Raw genomic sequence first — 16857 nt, forward strand, 5'->3', positions numbered from 1 at the left:
TTAAACACTTCAGTTAATGTTTTCCCTGCAGCCCAGTACTTAAAATTAGCATGTAAAGTACTTGGATGCTAAAAGGTAAAAGTTTTGTTGAAGTTACGGTTTTGAATGGGTAAAGTGTGATATATGTGAAGTTGGGAATTAAATTTTTTTTTTTCAAAATAAAAGGAATGGTATCAAAAATGCTGGAAGAACTGAGAACCAGTGAAAAGTCTCTCTTGGCAAAACTGAAGAAACAGAGAGACCAGCCAGTGTGAAGAAATATATTAAATTAAGTTTCTAGGTTCACTTTGTGCCCTCTCCTCTCTTTTGTGTGTCTCCTGCTTGAGTGATCTCTTCTCTCAGGGGTTCAGATACTGCTTAGCTCTGAACAATATATATCCATCTTGAGTTTTCCTACCGTAAAAAAGCGTGTGTGTGTGTGTATGTTAGCAACTTAGGTTTACTGTCTTTCCAGCCCTGTAAATCCCAACTGCTCTGCCTATCCTTCCAACATCTTCTCTTGTATGTTCTGCTGTCACCCCAGTTAAAATGTGTAAAACCAAACCTTTCCTTCTCTTACCCCACCTTCCTGTCTTACCCAATACTTGACAACATTCAGTCGCTCTCTCCTTCTCTCATATCCAGACCCTCGCCATATCCTGTAGTTACTTCCTCCACATTCCCAAAATTCATCCCTTCCTGAACTCTGCTGTCCTGTGGCTCCGTCTAGTGCCTAACTGCAAAAATATCCTTCCTTTACCTACTCCCCTCCCCCCAGTATCTTCTCATCCCCAAATCCATCAAACCCAGCCCCTAAAATATTTGTCTTTCTATTACTCAAATTGGGCCCTCCTTCCTTAGACTCCTGCTCTGGCTTCTTACTTCCAGAACTCTTCAGAACTATGCTCCTACCTGTGTCTCCTCACCATTCACCTCTCATTCCCCGCATCCTTCCTAGTCTGATTGCTCAGAGGGTCTCTTTCGCCCAGTCCCACATTGTGCCTTCATTTATGCTGCCCTGTGCTCGTGGACCAGACTCTCAGTTAATAATGCATGTAAACCCTTCTCTTTCCTCCTCCATGAAACACATAACCCCATCTATTTAATGAGCCGTTCCAGCTGAAATTAACAGTATATAATTTATGCCTTTCTTTGTTCATTCATATGTTCAGCTAACTTGTGCCCTTAGAAAGTAAGCTCTTTGGGTAAGGACGTTTTGGGGGTTTGGCTCAGCTTGCCTGTTATATTTATGGGACTAAATAAATGCTAGTTAGAAATCAATCTGCTGATGATGTGAATGGGTTTTGTGTTTACCCCCTCAGTAACACATTCAGTGTATGTCTGATATGTTTGCCTTGAGGAAAAAATATCTACAAGCTCGTAAACCACACACCTCATGCCAATCACCAGACTCCGTAACTCCAAAATGTGTATTAAGAGGAAACACTACTGTCAGAGAATTTTATTTACATTTAAAACATGATTTGTGTTTCATGGTAGCTTCTTGGGGTTGGAATTGGATATTTTTGAGTACTTGTCCTAGTACTGTCAAAGGAACAAACTTCACCCACTTCCACTAAGACGTTAATGATTTGGTGGCCTACATGAATGCAGACAGTAAGATGGGCTTATGAATGATGTGCTGCCTTGCATCTGTGGTTCTTCAGCACATTTGTCTTGTATCCTAAATAGGATTTTTTTTCCTAATGGCTCTTGTTGGTAAAACACAATCTGAAATGATTTTTTCTAAAACTGTCCACTGGGCTAGTGGTTGGCTTTGGTATGCCGCTTTATCGAAAGGCTGCAATAACTTTTGCTTTGAATGTTAAAGGGACACAAACCAACAACTACCCACAACGCTTCTGTCTGAAACTCTCTTACCTGTCACTGTTAGAAGTAATACTAAAGAATAACCAAAAGAGATTAGAGAGGGGAAAAATTCTTTCCATTTAGTCTGTGCATTGGAATAGTCAGTTTAATTGTTTCCTCTGTTTGTGTTGTTTTTTTTTTTCACACCTAGCTGTCAGGGTAAGAAATGTCTAGGGGGAAAATGAGTGATCACCCCCAAAATAGCAAGGGACTTGGGATGTTTTACCTGGCAGTACTGTGCCTTTAATTCACTTTTTAAAATGTGATTAGATTTCAAATTGATGGTGTCGCGTTAAGTAATTTTAATCTTTTTTCCACCAGGCATTTAACTTGTAAATAGTGTAATTTATATATGTTACTTTAAATGCAGTTTGTATCCTCAAAACTAAATTTCACTTTGTTTCTCTCCCCCTAGGGTATACCCATGGCTTAGGGGTCTGGGCTATACATCCTTAAGTGTATTTTTAATGGGATTTTTTTTCTGGAACGTAGACAACATTTTCTGTGATAAATTAAGGTAAGCATTTGCAACTTGTCTGCATATCTTTTAATCTCTGAGTTCCATGGCTTTATTTGTTTTCTGCAGAATAATTCTGAGTCCATCTCCTGATATGTCAGTATAAGCCCCACAGAATATTTACAAGTGTTTTATCCAGTCTGCTCTTGATTAGCTCTCACAACAGAGTAGACCTCTAACGGCTGCTCAAATTCTAAGCATTGTTAGCGTGAAAAATGATGTAGAAATTCTGGAATTGGAATTTAAGTGGTCATTTCGTTGGCAGCCCTCGAGGCGGAATACTAAATATCTTGCTTATCTACAGCTACTTTGAAACTAGTTCTTGAAAAAGTTTGAGACACATATATAGTTTAAGCATCTCTTTCGTGGACTGGGAGTTTTGATGCTTAATCAGTAGTCGTTTCTTTACTTAAATATACACACACGTTTGAGAGCACATTCACCAAAGCGTGTTGATAACAGAACACTCCTATGTCCATGCTCCTAGCTGTGGAGAACTTCCATAAGCTCAAAATTCAAACAGCTTTTTATCCAGTAAGAAGACACTTTGGGTTGCCCCTACTGTGGAACCATAGGATACTTCTACACTGCAATACCTGTGACTGGCCTGTGTGAGCTTGGACTGTGGGGCTGTAAAATTGGAGTATAGACGTTCAGGCTCGGGCTGGAGTCCAAGCTCTGGTACCCTGCAAGGGGGGAGGGTCCCAAAGCCCAGGCTCCAGCCCGAGCCCAAACTTCTACACCTCAATTTTACAGGCCCACAGTCCAAGCCAGCTGACACGGACCAGCTGAGGGTATTTAATTGCAGTATAGACATATCCATAGTGACCTTTAGTGCCTACAACATTTGGTCCTTTTCTTGCCATTGCTGAAAAGGCTTCCATGGCTGAATTGCTGCTGACTGATCTGGAGTCAGAGCTGTGAGCTCAGTATCATTCAGCCACCTGGCTGTGGCATTTTCTTTCTTCCTTTTTTTGGTCTCATCCTTGACTTCAAAAAAACTTACTGTGGTCACCAAAGGGAGTTTTAGGGCCTGTTATCTTTCCAGGTTTTGCCTTTTTTTCTTCTTCCTCTTTCATCAAAATGTCAAAAATAGCAACCCTACAAGATCTTGAAACATCCAATATAGATGTATGTCTGTCAACTAATAAACAGTGACCACTCTTGGAGGAGTTTCAGGTGAATCACAGCTAATTAGTCTGACAGAGCTGCATCATTTTGGGCATTTGTGTCCTGGCGTGGCATTTGAAGAGACTCTCCTGGCCACCTCACAACACCTCAACTCAATCCAATGCAAAGTCAGCCAGGAAGGCCTCAAAGACAAAAGCTCACAGAAAGCCACTGTCCAGTTTCACAGCTGGATGTCAAGTCTATGCATGGTAGAGCACAGGTCTGGCAAGATAGGTCCTGACGATGTATCACACTTGAAATATTAATTCCCTGGGTGCATCCTAACAGTAGTACTAACCACCAACTTGGAGGACATTTATTCATCTCTCTCTAGGGACAGGTTAAGGCCTGCATCAAGAAGATCCCAATTGACTCCTGTGATCTCACCTCCTCTGTTCAGGCACTCTCTGGGCCTGTACTGACTCCAACTTCGACAGCATTACACCAGTAATTTACTATATTGAGCCAGAACCCAGCAAGGCATATTGTATAACCTGACATCCTCCTTCCACCACAGTTTGTGGCTGTTAATGATGTATGCACAACGTTGGGCCAGCTGAAACTTGGTCCCAGCAGAGTTCTCTTGGAGCTTTCAGACCTGTGAATGTGTCAACTATGTCAGTTGAGGCTCATGCCCAAAACTGGATGCTATTGATACATCTGGTGCTGGGATGTGACACTGTCAGCACAAATGACAGGGTGTTCATTGAAGCTGCAGGTACTGGCACAAGGACTGACTGCTTTTTCAGCCATGCTGACGCAACCGTGAGGTCAAAACCACTCTATCAATTGAGGGAGTCTGCCCTTTGCCTGCAGTTTGCATCTTAGTAGATTGCATCAATAGCTAGAAGCACCTTTTTCCATCTCCAGCTGGCAAAAGGAAAAAATGTCAGTGTACTTCCTACCGTACAATGTGCATGTTGTTGCCTGTTGCAGTAATTTTTAATTTAACTGTACCTGTTTCTTAGCTTTAATCCGAAATCCCTGGAACTTTGGAATCTCCAGGGGTGACTTACTAGAGCTGGTACTCTTGGAGAAGTTTTCTTGCTTGTAATTTTTATTCTTTGGAAGTCTCCAAGGCCTTGCCTACACTAAAGGGGTAAGTCAACTAAGTTACACAACTCCATCTACGTGAATAACATAGCTGGAGTCGAGGTAGCTTAGGTCAACTTACTACGGTGTCTGTACCGCGGTGGGTCGACGGGAGACAGTCTCCCATAGACTTACCTTACGCTTCTCGTTCTGGTGGAGTACCGGAGTCAATGGGAGAGCAATCTGCAGTCAATTTATCAGGTCTTCAGTAGTCCTGCTAAATCGACCCTGATGCATAGATCGCTGCAGTATTGATCCCCGGTAAGTGGAGACATGCCCTAAGTTATGAGTCACACTGACCTACCCACCTCCTCTTAAATTTCAGGATTTTGTAACCATTTTGCGCTTCACTTCTGTAACATGTTTCAGTTTCCACAGAGAATGGAACTGATGAAAATACTAAAGGTTGCTATGGTTCCACAGCTAGGTTAGCACAGAGCACCCCTGGGTGGAGCCACCGACTTTTGAATCTTGAGCTATGGGAACCACTGCCACTCCAGGGCTACGAGCATGGATCCAGGAGTGTCGATGTGCTACATACACATTGTGGAGTTTCCTGTTTCTGTTCTTAATGCAGAATGACATTAACCTGGCTATTCATGAGCACATTTGTGTCTGCACAAGCATATCCACCTCAACCCAGCTCTAGGACTAACACTAACTAGTTAACAAGGGCTACAGGAAATAAATAAAATCAGCTACCATATCCAGTTTTTGTGATTGAATGTGAAAATCGATTTTTAAAAGGAAGGAAAAGATATTTAAACTCTCTCTCCATCTCAAATTAAAACCAACTTAATCATACTTGTCTCTAGAACTCTGTGGTGAGGAAGAGGAGCTGAGACAACTTGACTCCCCTCTCTTTGCTTTGTCCTCTTCCCCAGCAGCTCTCTTCCCAACTGTCAACCAACTGGGCAGAGCATTTCAAGCTCTGCACTCAATTCTGCTTCCTACCAGCAAAGCTCTTCAGTGTATGTCTACACTGCAATAAAACACTCATGACTGGCCCATGTCAGCTGACTTGGGCTCCCAGGGCTCAGTTGCAGGGCTAAAAAATTGCAGTGTAGACATTCGGGCTTGGGCTGGAGCCCAGGTTCTGGGGCCCCACATACCCAGAGTCACTTTGACTTATATATCAGGCAGTTGCTGTCGTTGGTGGTTTGGTTCACAGCTGTCCACCCAGTCTGCCCTTGCCTCGCACTGGGAAGGAGAGAAAGGCAAGACAAACTTCCCATGAGGTTGGTGAGTGGGGACGAAATGGCTACCAGACACAGAGAAGTGGGTATGCAGTGTTGTAGTCATGTCGGTCCCAAGATTAGGTGGGTTAGGTAGTATATTTATTGGACCAGCTTCTGTTGGTGGGAGAGAGAGAAGCTTTTGAGCTTATACAGAGTTCTTCAGAAGGGTTCCAATTCCTCTCTCAAACCTTTTGTTTTTTCACACTGGCCAGGAAACTGGCGGGAACAAAGTAAGATGCATTAGAATTTTCTGGTGTCTTAAGTAGTATGATGTGATACCTGAAGTTATGGGTCTAAACCATTTAAGACTCTCAGTAGTTTTCCAAACCTATGAGAAGACTGGTTCGACGAACATCTTCCCAAACTAGGGATGGAAAAAATCATGTCATTATTAACTTAGTAAAAACTGAACACAAATGTCGTACATGACTGAGATACAGAAACAGTAACACGATCTGACAAATGAACACTGCTTCTTGGGACTGCATAGTCTGGAACAAAATGCATTGTGACACGTTTCTTTGAACAGGGGATTACGAGAGAAGATGCCTCCTGTTGTGGGAGCTGTGACCCAGTTTCATGCTTGGTGGCACATTTTTACGGGCCTTGGCTCTTACCTTCACATCCTGCTAAGGTAGGAAACAGCCTTTTCCCCATAGCTTGTTAAGCAAAGTATGTGGGGTTTCTATAAATAGTTTTAGATTTGAGTTGCTAGTTGGAAGTGCCTCATTTTAGAGTACCAGGCACACTAGTAAAATAATATCTATTCCATAATTATGCTTTGTTCTGTGGGTATTGGGGAATTGACCTTGGTAGCAGGCATGGTCTAACCTAGATGTTTATAAAACTGTTTTAGGATTAGTTTTTGACAGGTATTTTCCCAGTTGCATCTTGCCCTTTAAAAGTCATATTAGCTGAAAGGATTAGGAAAATAACCATTTTTATTAAACTAATGGGATGGAAGTTTCTGTAATTGGTAGAGAAATCTGTCTAAGAATATATACTATATATTAGAATGTAGAATTGTTCGTGTTGCAGGGTGGGTTGCAATTCATACTGGCAGTCCTGTGGTTTTTATCTGTCCAGCAGTGAAAATGCCAGTGGACTTGAGGTTGTATTGCTCCATTTTTCAAACACAAGATGTTAACTTAAATGTTTGTATTCCTTCGGGTTGCAATCCTGTAAACACTTACACCTGTGTTTAACTTTCTATGAGCTCTACCACTGCTGAAAACTAGTGCAGATATTTCATGGAGCAGGGAGACGAGGATGCTATCTTCGTCTAGAATACTTCACTGATGTCCAGGCACCTCTGATTTCAATTGGGCTACTCATGGGAGTAAAGTTAAGCACGAGCATAAGCATTTGCAAGCTTGGAGCTGAATTCATGGTCAGGGGAGGTGCTCTTCAAATTTTCCAATCATTTTTGGCTCTTTCTTTACTGCTGTCTATTGTAGATCAGAATTAGAACTGGGTTTAGGATGGAATTTAAAATATTTTTGTTGCTCATTCGCAACATGTCATCAAAATGGCTTTGTCTCTCCTCTGAAACATAAATAGGGCCCTACCAAATTCACAGTCCATTATGGTCAATTTCATGGCTATAGGATTTGAAAATTGGTAAATTCAACATTTTCAGATGTTTAAATCTGAAATTTCATGGTATTGTAAGCGTGGGGCTCCCAACCCAAAAGGTGATTGTGGGGGATCCTGATAGTGGGGGGTCTGTAAACCTGTTGTAGTGGGGGTCATGGGATTGCCACCTTCAGTTCTGTGCTGCCTTCAGAGCTGGACATTAAAGGCAGCAACCGCAGAGCTTCCTGCAACCGCAGGACATTCCTGGAGGTGGAGGTGAGTCTGGTAGCGCCCCCCCACCTCTCCCGAGCAGCTGTGCAGGGGATGGACAAGTCCTATCCCTTCCCAGCCCAGCTAGAGCTAGGAGCCCCTTTTGCTGGGGCACTCCCAGCAGCACAGGGAAGATTGGACCCAAAGCGACAAGTTTCCTCTAGCTGCAGGAACCTCTGGGGCTGCTGCCCAGACCCAGGGTGCTCTGCAGCAGGGGGAGGCACCCAGAGGTGGGTCTGGTCTCCCTCCTCAGAGCGGCTGTGCAGAGGATGGACAAGTCCTGTCCCTCCCCAGCCAGAGCTAGGAGCCCCCTTTGCTGGGGCACTCCTAGGAACAAGGGGACATGGGATTTCACAGAGAAGGGCTTATTTCACAGTCCGTGAGGCATTTTTCATGGCCACGAAATTGGTAGGGCCCTAATCATAAAATAAATATCTTTAAGAGGTATTCCAGCAAGTGTGTGAATTTTAATCGCTTCTCAAATGCTTTTTTCCACACTGAGAGCAGGGTTGAGGTTTTTTGGCCAGTTATAAAGCTGGTTATTTTCCTTTTGGCTCTTTCACGAGGGACAGTCCCAACAGCCTCCTTGTGATAGCGTTTTCTTGCTGTCCTGTTGAACACAGCTGCTCAGTGTAGGAGGCAGGTGCTCTGCTGTTCTGCATGGCTTGAGTACACCTAGCTATAGAAAGTTCTTCACAGAAAGCAAACTAAGGCAGGTTTCAGAGTAACAGCCGTGTTAGTCTGTATTCGCAAAAAGAAAAGGAGTACTTGTGGCACCTTAGAGACTAACCAATTTATTTGGGCATAAGCTTTCGTGAGCTACAGCTCACTTCATCGGATGCATACTGTGGAAAGTGTAGAAGATCTTTTTATATACACACAAAGCATGAAAAAATACCTCCTCCCACCCCACTCTCCTGCTGGTAATAGCTTATCTAAAGTGATGACTCTCCTTACAATGTGTATGATAATCAAGTTGGGCCATTAATGGTAAAGGTCTGTAAAACCAAACAAAAACTACTGTTGAAGCAGACACCATGGGAGGAGGGGACGGATGAGCAGAAGTGTAGAAGCTGTGAGCAACCTATACTTGCTTTTTGATGGGTGCATGCAACTTTGCTCAGCACCCTGGCTGCTCAGGGGGTTTGCTCTCCCACCCCTCCAGGCTAGGGAGGGGCAAGTCCCTGATGGCTGTTTCCCCTGTGGCAGAGGGAATGCTCTTCGAGGTTCCTCTCTCCCTTTTCTTAAGGGTGGGGATGGGGAGACACCGCTCACTTGCTGCTGTGTGACAGCCAGTAAAACAGGGCTCTGTGACTAGTCCTCCGCTCGTGCCGGGTAAACCCAGGCAGAACTAGCTGAGGCTGAGCTGTGATCACAGAAGCGCTCCTGGTGCAGGCAGGAAATCATGGGGATCACTCCTGTCATCAGTGTTGCACCTGCTCTGCACAAAGCCTTAAGTGTAGCTGTGTACTTTGTATGGCACTTTGGTTGTGAAATGCTCATTATCAAGCAATGCATCTTATGGAAGGATTTCTCCCCCTAGCTTATACACAAGGACACTTTTCCTGAAGTACAGGCCAAAGGTGAAGGTAAGCTCTCAAACATTTTTGTACTTACTGATACAGTGTAGAAGTGGGCCATTCCGTTGGCTTACACTTAAGCGTGCTTCTGGGCTCATTGGCCAGGCCATCCTGTTTCTGGCTTTATTTTTACGTTGTGTTCTGTGTGTTAATTCCAAGAAACATAACTGAGAACAAGTGAACTGTATTTCATCTGTTCTGAGAGGCTACATTGCAAGCAAATCTTGTTTCCCCCCTTTTCTTTTCAGTTTGTTTTTGGCATATGGCCTATTCTGCTTGTGGAACCCCCCAAGAAGCACTGACTGTGAGACATCCAACCAACCAAGTGTGACCACTGGCTGAATAAAGAAACTCCACAGCTGTTGACACTGATGTGGCAAAATTATGCATCAGCTCAAGGGTTGTGTAGCAGGAAATAGACTTCTGTATTACTGGTATTGCCAGGTACAGCACAGAGCGAAGAGTCGGCGCATTATGGGAATAATGTTTAGAACCGTTTTATTGTTAAGGTGTTAAAACAAAATTAAGACACAATATTTTGTGTGTATATGTTGTATAGCTGAAGATACTGGGCTAATATTTTGTGCTGGTCACAGAAACCTTACCATTTTTTGAAATGGGTTGCATATGTTTTCATTCAGTTGTCCGTCTGGTCTGTGGTTTAAACTAATATAGTAACTGAATTATGAAAATGGTAGGCCGAGTGATGGCCAATCTAAGTATCCAGGGGGCCTGTCGTGAATTGAATCCTTCTGAACTAATTCAGGCTTGCACTTTTATACAGTTTAGTGAAGTATGCAATTATTTAGGGCTCTCTTTTACTATGCTTATATATTGCTATTTGCAGTAAGTCAAGGGAATGGGACGCATAGAGAAATTGTATTAAATTAGGTCAGGCTTCCATTTTCATTTTAGGACTCATCGGGAGTGTTTTCCAGCAGTGTCTGGGGATAGGGTGCACCAATGCAATGGCTCCAGGACCCTTTAAAAAGGGGTTTAGAGTCACTTAGACATTCTTGCTATGAATGTGAGGAAACTTGACAACTGTCCCAAGTCCTTCTAACTGCGTGAGAATCCAGGAGGCCATTTCTGGTAATTCTGAATATCCCTAGCAAGAACTGAACACCCTTTACTAACCCTTCTTTCATTCTGCAAATCATTCATGCTCACAGCTTCACAGCCACTTAATTTAAATGCATGTTTATATATGTGTTGGTCTAGCTTTAAATTCTCTCCCTCTCCCCCATATTTTTCAATCTTACAAATATTCACCGGCTTGTGTTGAAGGTGCTAAGTATCCTTCATTTGCACTGACTTCAGTTGGAGTGAAGGGTGCTCAGTACTTATGAAAATCAGGCCTTTTTTCGGTCTGCATAATTGGCAGCACTCTGAGGCCATGTCTATACTAGAGACCTTACAGCAGTACCGATGCAGCTGCACCACTGTAAGGTCTCCCATGCAGCCACTCTATGGCAATGGGAGAGAGCTCTCCAGTCAACATAATTAAATCACCCCCAACGAGCGGCAGTAGCTGTGGTCATAGGCACTGACTTCCTGGGGCCTCTGGGTTTGCAGCAACCACTGAAAAAACCGGCAGCACTCTCCTGCCAGTAACCCCGCTGATCGACTTCTCCCCCTCCTTCCCAGTGCCTGCTGCCTGCCACAGTTCAGCCGTTCTGTGGCATGCAGGAGGCTCTGGGAGAGAGGGGGAGGAGCGTGGACAGAGCAGGGGTGTGGCCTTGGGGGAAGGGGTGGAGTGGGGGCAGGGCACCTATAAAGCTGCTTTAAAGGTCTGCAAAGTCTTGGCCATGTAACTTTTTTTGTTTTACTTCTTCAAAAGATAAGACTAGATCCTGTAACGTACAATCAATATTAACCAAAATTATCTTTTCCTTTAAATGTGTTTCTCTGTCTGCAGTTTACCTACAGACTTTAGAGGCCTTCCATAGTACCACTATCAGTATGTAAATCTTTAAATGGTGGTTTGACTGGCAGTTGACAGCTAGCTTGCAGTCTGTGTAAACATTATCTGATAGATCTGCAACTTAAATAGAGCTAAAGTCACTAGTCAGGAACCCATCTCTATTCAGGCAGGGTGCTTAAGTGCCATTGAAGTCAATGGGAATTAAGCGTGGGCTTTCCTGAATTGGGCACCATATTTATTTGGGAAAAAATCATTTCTGAGAAGAGCTTTGCAGTCGGTTTCAAAAATAGCACTAAAGAGGGTGCTGGTTCTCCCCCACCAAATGCCCCAAAGCGAGCCTGGGCCCTGCCCTTGAGGAGCTGGACTTCTGGATCTTTTTAGTCCCCTCTGCCACAAATGGAAGTCAAGCACATGCTTTGTTGAATTAGGGCCAGAAGCACCATCCCATAGCTGCAGCATGCAGAACATCTCAACAGTCACTGATGGCCTCCTGGTTACTTAATATTTTTTTTAAAACTTTTTTTTTTCAGTGGCCTTATTTTTCTTGTTGCAGAATCTGGGGGGTTATGTATTTTCGGGACTTACCTGTGTATGTGCAGTCACTGCTGTGTGCTAAAAGCCAATTTCCCGATGAAGAGATGTCTCTGCTTGTATGAGATGTGTTTAAAAAAACTTGCTCAACATCCTACGTGCTTGTGAGAAGCAAGATAGTACATTTCTTTTCAGATCATGTGAAATTAATTTATCAGGATGTCAAATAAGTGTTAACATGTCTTGTCAGTTTGCTTCTGTTTACTTTTTTTTTTGTTCAGAAAAGTAAAAATAGTTTTAGGGTTTCTGTTTTTAGCTTGTTTTGCAAGGTGGCTTATTCTTTCATTTTTTTAAGTAGCCAAAACACACACTTTTCCCCAAGAGCCTCTCTTCAAGACATTGCCACTACATAAAGAATGTAAATTGAGATGTGTAAGCCTCTAACTACAAATAGTAATCTAAAGTGATGGATTTGTTGGGAAGCACTACCTTACAAATTGTAAGTCCTATTGAAAATGTCAGGACAGAATAAACTTTATATTCTTATTTCAAACATGACATCCAGACGGCCTTGTTTAGTTGCTTGAAAAATAGATATACCAGACTACAGTGTAAAGAACATGCATGTATCTGTTACATTTCTACTTGTTTATATTCCTTGTATGACCAAGCAGATCAAGGAGGTATTTATTTTCTGAAATCTGGTGTACGCCTAAACCTTAGCTACGTCGCACAGGGGTGCGAAAAACTCTCACCCCAAGAAATGTAGTTAAGCCAACCTAAGCCCCAGTGTAGACCCTGCTAGATTGACCTAGCTACTGCCTCTCAAGGGGTGGATTTACTGCAGTGATGGAAAAACCTCTTCTGTCGCTGTAGCATCTACACTATGGCACTACAGCGGCACAGCACTTGTGTGGCTGCAGAGCCTGAAGTGTAGACACATCCATAGAGCAGCAGATCTCAAACTTTTAGAGTGGGTTACATCTGACAAGACAGTGTCACATGGACCATCTTCCCTTCCCATGTGTGAGCTCACTACATCTCTGTGGCTGTTACTGCCATGGAAAAGTAACATTCGCAAAGTAGCAAATGTGTTTTGATGCAATTTAAAGGTTGGAAACTTTAACTCTGTGGCCTGTGTCATGCAAGAGGTCAGGCTAGATGATCATACTGGTCACTTCTGGCCACAAAAAGATCTAAGGAAAACCAGGAGGGCCTTTACCATGTGACCAATCAGCTCCCCAGTGGACCATCAGCAAGTGTTTCACAGATCACAATCTGAGAACCTCTGCCTTAGAGTCAACATTAGGACATTTAACCTTCTCTGACCATAAAAATCCACACCACGCTTTTCCCCCATACGTCAGGAGTCAGGATTTTTTGGATGCAGCCCAACAATGAAAAGTGCTTTTGCAACAAGTAGAGGATGTGGCAGATTCAGACCTACCAGCAAGGAGGAATCTCACCTACATCTAACTTGAAAGCAGAAATGCAAGTTGGCTAACACTATTAGTTATCTCCAGAACTCTTCTTCCTTATGGGGGAGAAAATGTTTCTTCTTTCAGTTCTAATACCAGGAGATGCACAACCAGCAAGTGTTTAGAACAAACTGATCATTTTAAAAGCACCATAGAGTTAGAATTTGTAATATGCAATAGAATTATCACTTGCACATCTACCTCTGTCATGTATATTGCACACTATCAGTGCCCTTAATTTAAGGATGCAGAGATAAAGACAAGTAGCCTAACTCAGACCTCGCAACACTAGCAGGATTGCAAAGTATTGAACTAATCTATGGCTGAATATATTCGCTGTAGGTAAGTGGATTTGTTAGATACCTGTCCGAGGCTTTCTGCTTATACACTTGATCCTGTTCATCTGCACTCAAATTTTACTGACTTTTGTAATGGGTGTTATGAACAGAAGGGCCACAGATTCAAGGCCTTAATTCTAGATATCCAATTTAAACCTGCTTGCCAGTATAGCTGTGCATTTGTTACCTTTAGGTGGCTTAACATATATAACTTGTATTTGGTGTATGATAGGTGGCAAGTATGTGATGGTAAAAATTCTATTTTATAAATACTGTTTGATTTTTTCCTTTGGGCCCCTCTGGCTCTAAAATTAATATATTCACTCCTTGGCAGGACATGTTAAGCTAAAGGAGAAGTTTAAAGCTACTTGATTTTTTTTTTGCTTGTTTTTATTTGAACTTGGTTGCTTGCAATATCTAGTTCCCAACAGCTGGTTACATTTATCAGACACAGAATGAAAAGTGGGGAGGTTAATGCTACCCGCCAAGATTCTCAAAACCACAAGCCGAAACCTAGGCTTCCAATTCCATGTTTAGGCACCTTACCAAGTGGCTTGACTTTCAACCCGCTAGGCACCCCAGCAGTTTCCACTACCCTCAGTGTTTTTGATACCTACCCACCTTGTGTACTGTGGATTCAGCAATTGGGCAGCAATCACTAACACTTATTAAATGCATTGTATCCATTAGTCATTTAAAATCAATTTATATAGTATTTTTGGCATCTGATGGCAGGAGATGAATGGTCAGGAGGAACACTGCATACTGGAAGATTTTTTTCTTAAATTATAATGATGGCTCAGGAAGTGACTAAGTCAGGGCAGTCTTTTCCTCAACAGCTCGGTGGTTCTGAGAGTCAGACCTTCTGTATTTTGCAGTCATTAAGGCCTGATCCTACAATTGACAATATGCAGATGAAGCAACCCCTTGATTTTAGTGGGGCTGCACCTGCGTTGTGTAAATTGCAGGACTGGGGTTTAAATGTACAGTTTGGTTAACGCTCCAAAACTAGTATAGCTGTAGAAGAAAAATTCTAACTGGAGAAACATTTACTGATGGAAGGCAGGAGAACATAGTAAATCTTAACTGGAGTCAGTGAGATAATAAATACAGAATCCCTTAGCATCAGTTTTAGTCACTTTTCCTGATAACTGCACTTTAGACACCTGTGTGTAATAGGCTTGAATGTTTTGAAGCCTGTATGCTTAACTTTTAATATGGATTCTGAATTATTTACTATAGAGGTACTGTAGATGGAATATTATATGCAATATATTGGATATTACAGTGTACCTTTACGTGGATGGACTATAGAATGGATTATTCTGTACATGAACAAAAATGTCTCTTGCATGTCAGGGATGTTCTCTACTTTTTTTGCTTTTGAAAATCCTATAATATAATGACACAGTTAAGTTTTAAAACGTTTTGTGTCATGGAGCATGCAGAATTACATACAATTAGCTGATGCTGCTAAGTGCCTGGTTTTTCTCAGTCACCATGTTCTCTGAGCATGAAATTATACTGGTTTTTTGTTTTGTTTTTTGATAGTACGGGCAAGATCCCAAAGGGTGGTGGTTTTCGTTACATGATTATTTAGGTATTCCAAAAAAAACCCCACCCTATAATGCAGAATTCCAAATGGTGGTGTTTTTTTAGTGGACCTCCAGAAATATGCAATACTGCATTATCTAGCCTTTTGCTGCCTTATTACTCAACTAGCACAATAAGCGTAATTTCCATACGTCTCTTATTATCGTAGTATGAATCAGTTGAGATTTTAAAAGCCAACCAAGGGACTTAACCACACAGCCCCCATTTATTTCAATGAGAGCTGTGTGGCTAAATCGCTCCTGATCCTGCAATTTGGCAGCGCCTGGGTGGACTGCTGCTCCCACGGAGTCTCATCGACTTCTAGGGAGTTCCATGCAGGCACAAATCAGGTAGTTACCTATCTTGAAAATGCATTGATGAGAGTTTGCAAGTGAAAGTTTAATGACCCATTTGATTATCTGGCATGTCATGAATCTGGTCCTAGTTAAGCAAAGCACTTAAGCGTTGTTTTAAGAACAGTTAAGTCCATCCCTCTTCTACAAAACTTTGAGGCACACAAAATCCCACTGAGTGAGACTTGAGAATGTGCTTAAATGCTCTGCTGAATAGGAATAGACTTTTGCATGTGCTTAAATGCTTCGCTGAATTGAGGCCTCAGTCACTGTCTTGCAACAGAATTTTACTCCAGTGTTTGACCGTGCACAGTATTGCTCCCGGGGCCGAGGGAGTCTAGGAGCATAAGCAACAGTTACTTTGTAGAGTGATTTGGTTACTGCTTGTCTCATGTTCTGTCAAATTGATGTAGACTCTGTTGAACCCAGTTGAATGCACTGATAATGCATTGTTTACTGTTTAGAAGATAACCAGTCTATGGACATGGAATAGCCAATGTGTTATGTGACCAAACTTTCTAACATCAACACTATTTGTTTGAGTGTAATCTTTGTTTTCCAGTTCAAGATATTGTTGCAGATGAATTCACTGTGACAAAAAAATATAAATAGGGGTGGACTATATGTAATAGCAGTTGTACTAAGAAATGTTTAATAAATATTTTGATATACTGCACTCAGTCTTCATATGGAAACAACTGGCAACTAACCCTAGGCTTAGGTGTGTCAACCCTTTTTGTTTTGCAAAACACATCAGCTTTGAGATATTTAAGTAATAATGTATTTAATCTATTATCCATGCTGCATTCAAGTACTAATTGTCTTTATAGTTAAAATTATTAAAGAATTTTGTTTTAAATAAGACTTTTTGTAATGTTTCCTGTTTTTTGTAGTGCACTGAGCTAGATAAATCAATCAACTGAAAGGATGATTTTATCAGTGTTGTTTAATATTAAAGGATACATGCCTCTGTTTGAAAAACACACAGTTTGAACTGGAATCTCAGCTTGGATATGCAATTCAGCAGGGATAAAAGGTTTGGCATGCCATTGATTTGAGTTCATTGTAATTTTTTAAAAACAAATTGCATTAAAATTACTATGTTAGAAGGAGATCTTTGTAATGGCCAGAAACAAAAGTCAGGGCTTGTGCTCCTAAATCTGTTAACTGTTTTTTGAAAATCTCCCTAACAACAACAAATGTCCAATGTAACAATATTAGGATACATCCATTTGCAACTGTCCGTATGAGCAGCAATATTAACCTTCTTCCACTCAACCAGTGCCCTGCCAGGAGAGGAATGGGAAAAGCCAGTACCTTAGTTCTGAGCCAGGCAACAAAGTCTTAGCC

The 16857-nt window shown here is 42.0% G+C and overlaps 1 protein-coding gene across 3 annotated transcripts in view; it reads left to right on the plus strand.

The window, feature by feature from the left end:
* ACER3 (alkaline ceramidase 3) overlaps positions 1–16371 on the plus strand; it is a 78169-nt gene extending 61798 nt beyond the window's left edge. For all 3 annotated transcript variants that reach the window (XM_037884488.2, XM_043527855.1, XM_043527853.1), the window contains exons 8-11: positions 2264–2365; positions 6395–6499; positions 9254–9299; positions 9539–16371. In XM_037884488.2, the coding sequence (XP_037740416.1) occupies positions 2264–2365; positions 6395–6499; positions 9254–9299; positions 9539–9592 (307 nt within the window). In that variant the 3' untranslated portion in view covers positions 9593–16371. The remainder of the gene's footprint in view (positions 1–2263; positions 2366–6394; positions 6500–9253; positions 9300–9538) is intronic.
* The last annotated feature ends 486 nt before the right edge of the window (positions 16372–16857 follow it).

The sequence above is a fragment of the Chelonia mydas genome, chromosome 1 (genome assembly GCF_015237465.2).
Source record: "Chelonia mydas isolate rCheMyd1 chromosome 1, rCheMyd1.pri.v2, whole genome shotgun sequence".
Taxonomy (NCBI): Eukaryota; Metazoa; Chordata; order Testudines; family Cheloniidae; genus Chelonia; species Chelonia mydas.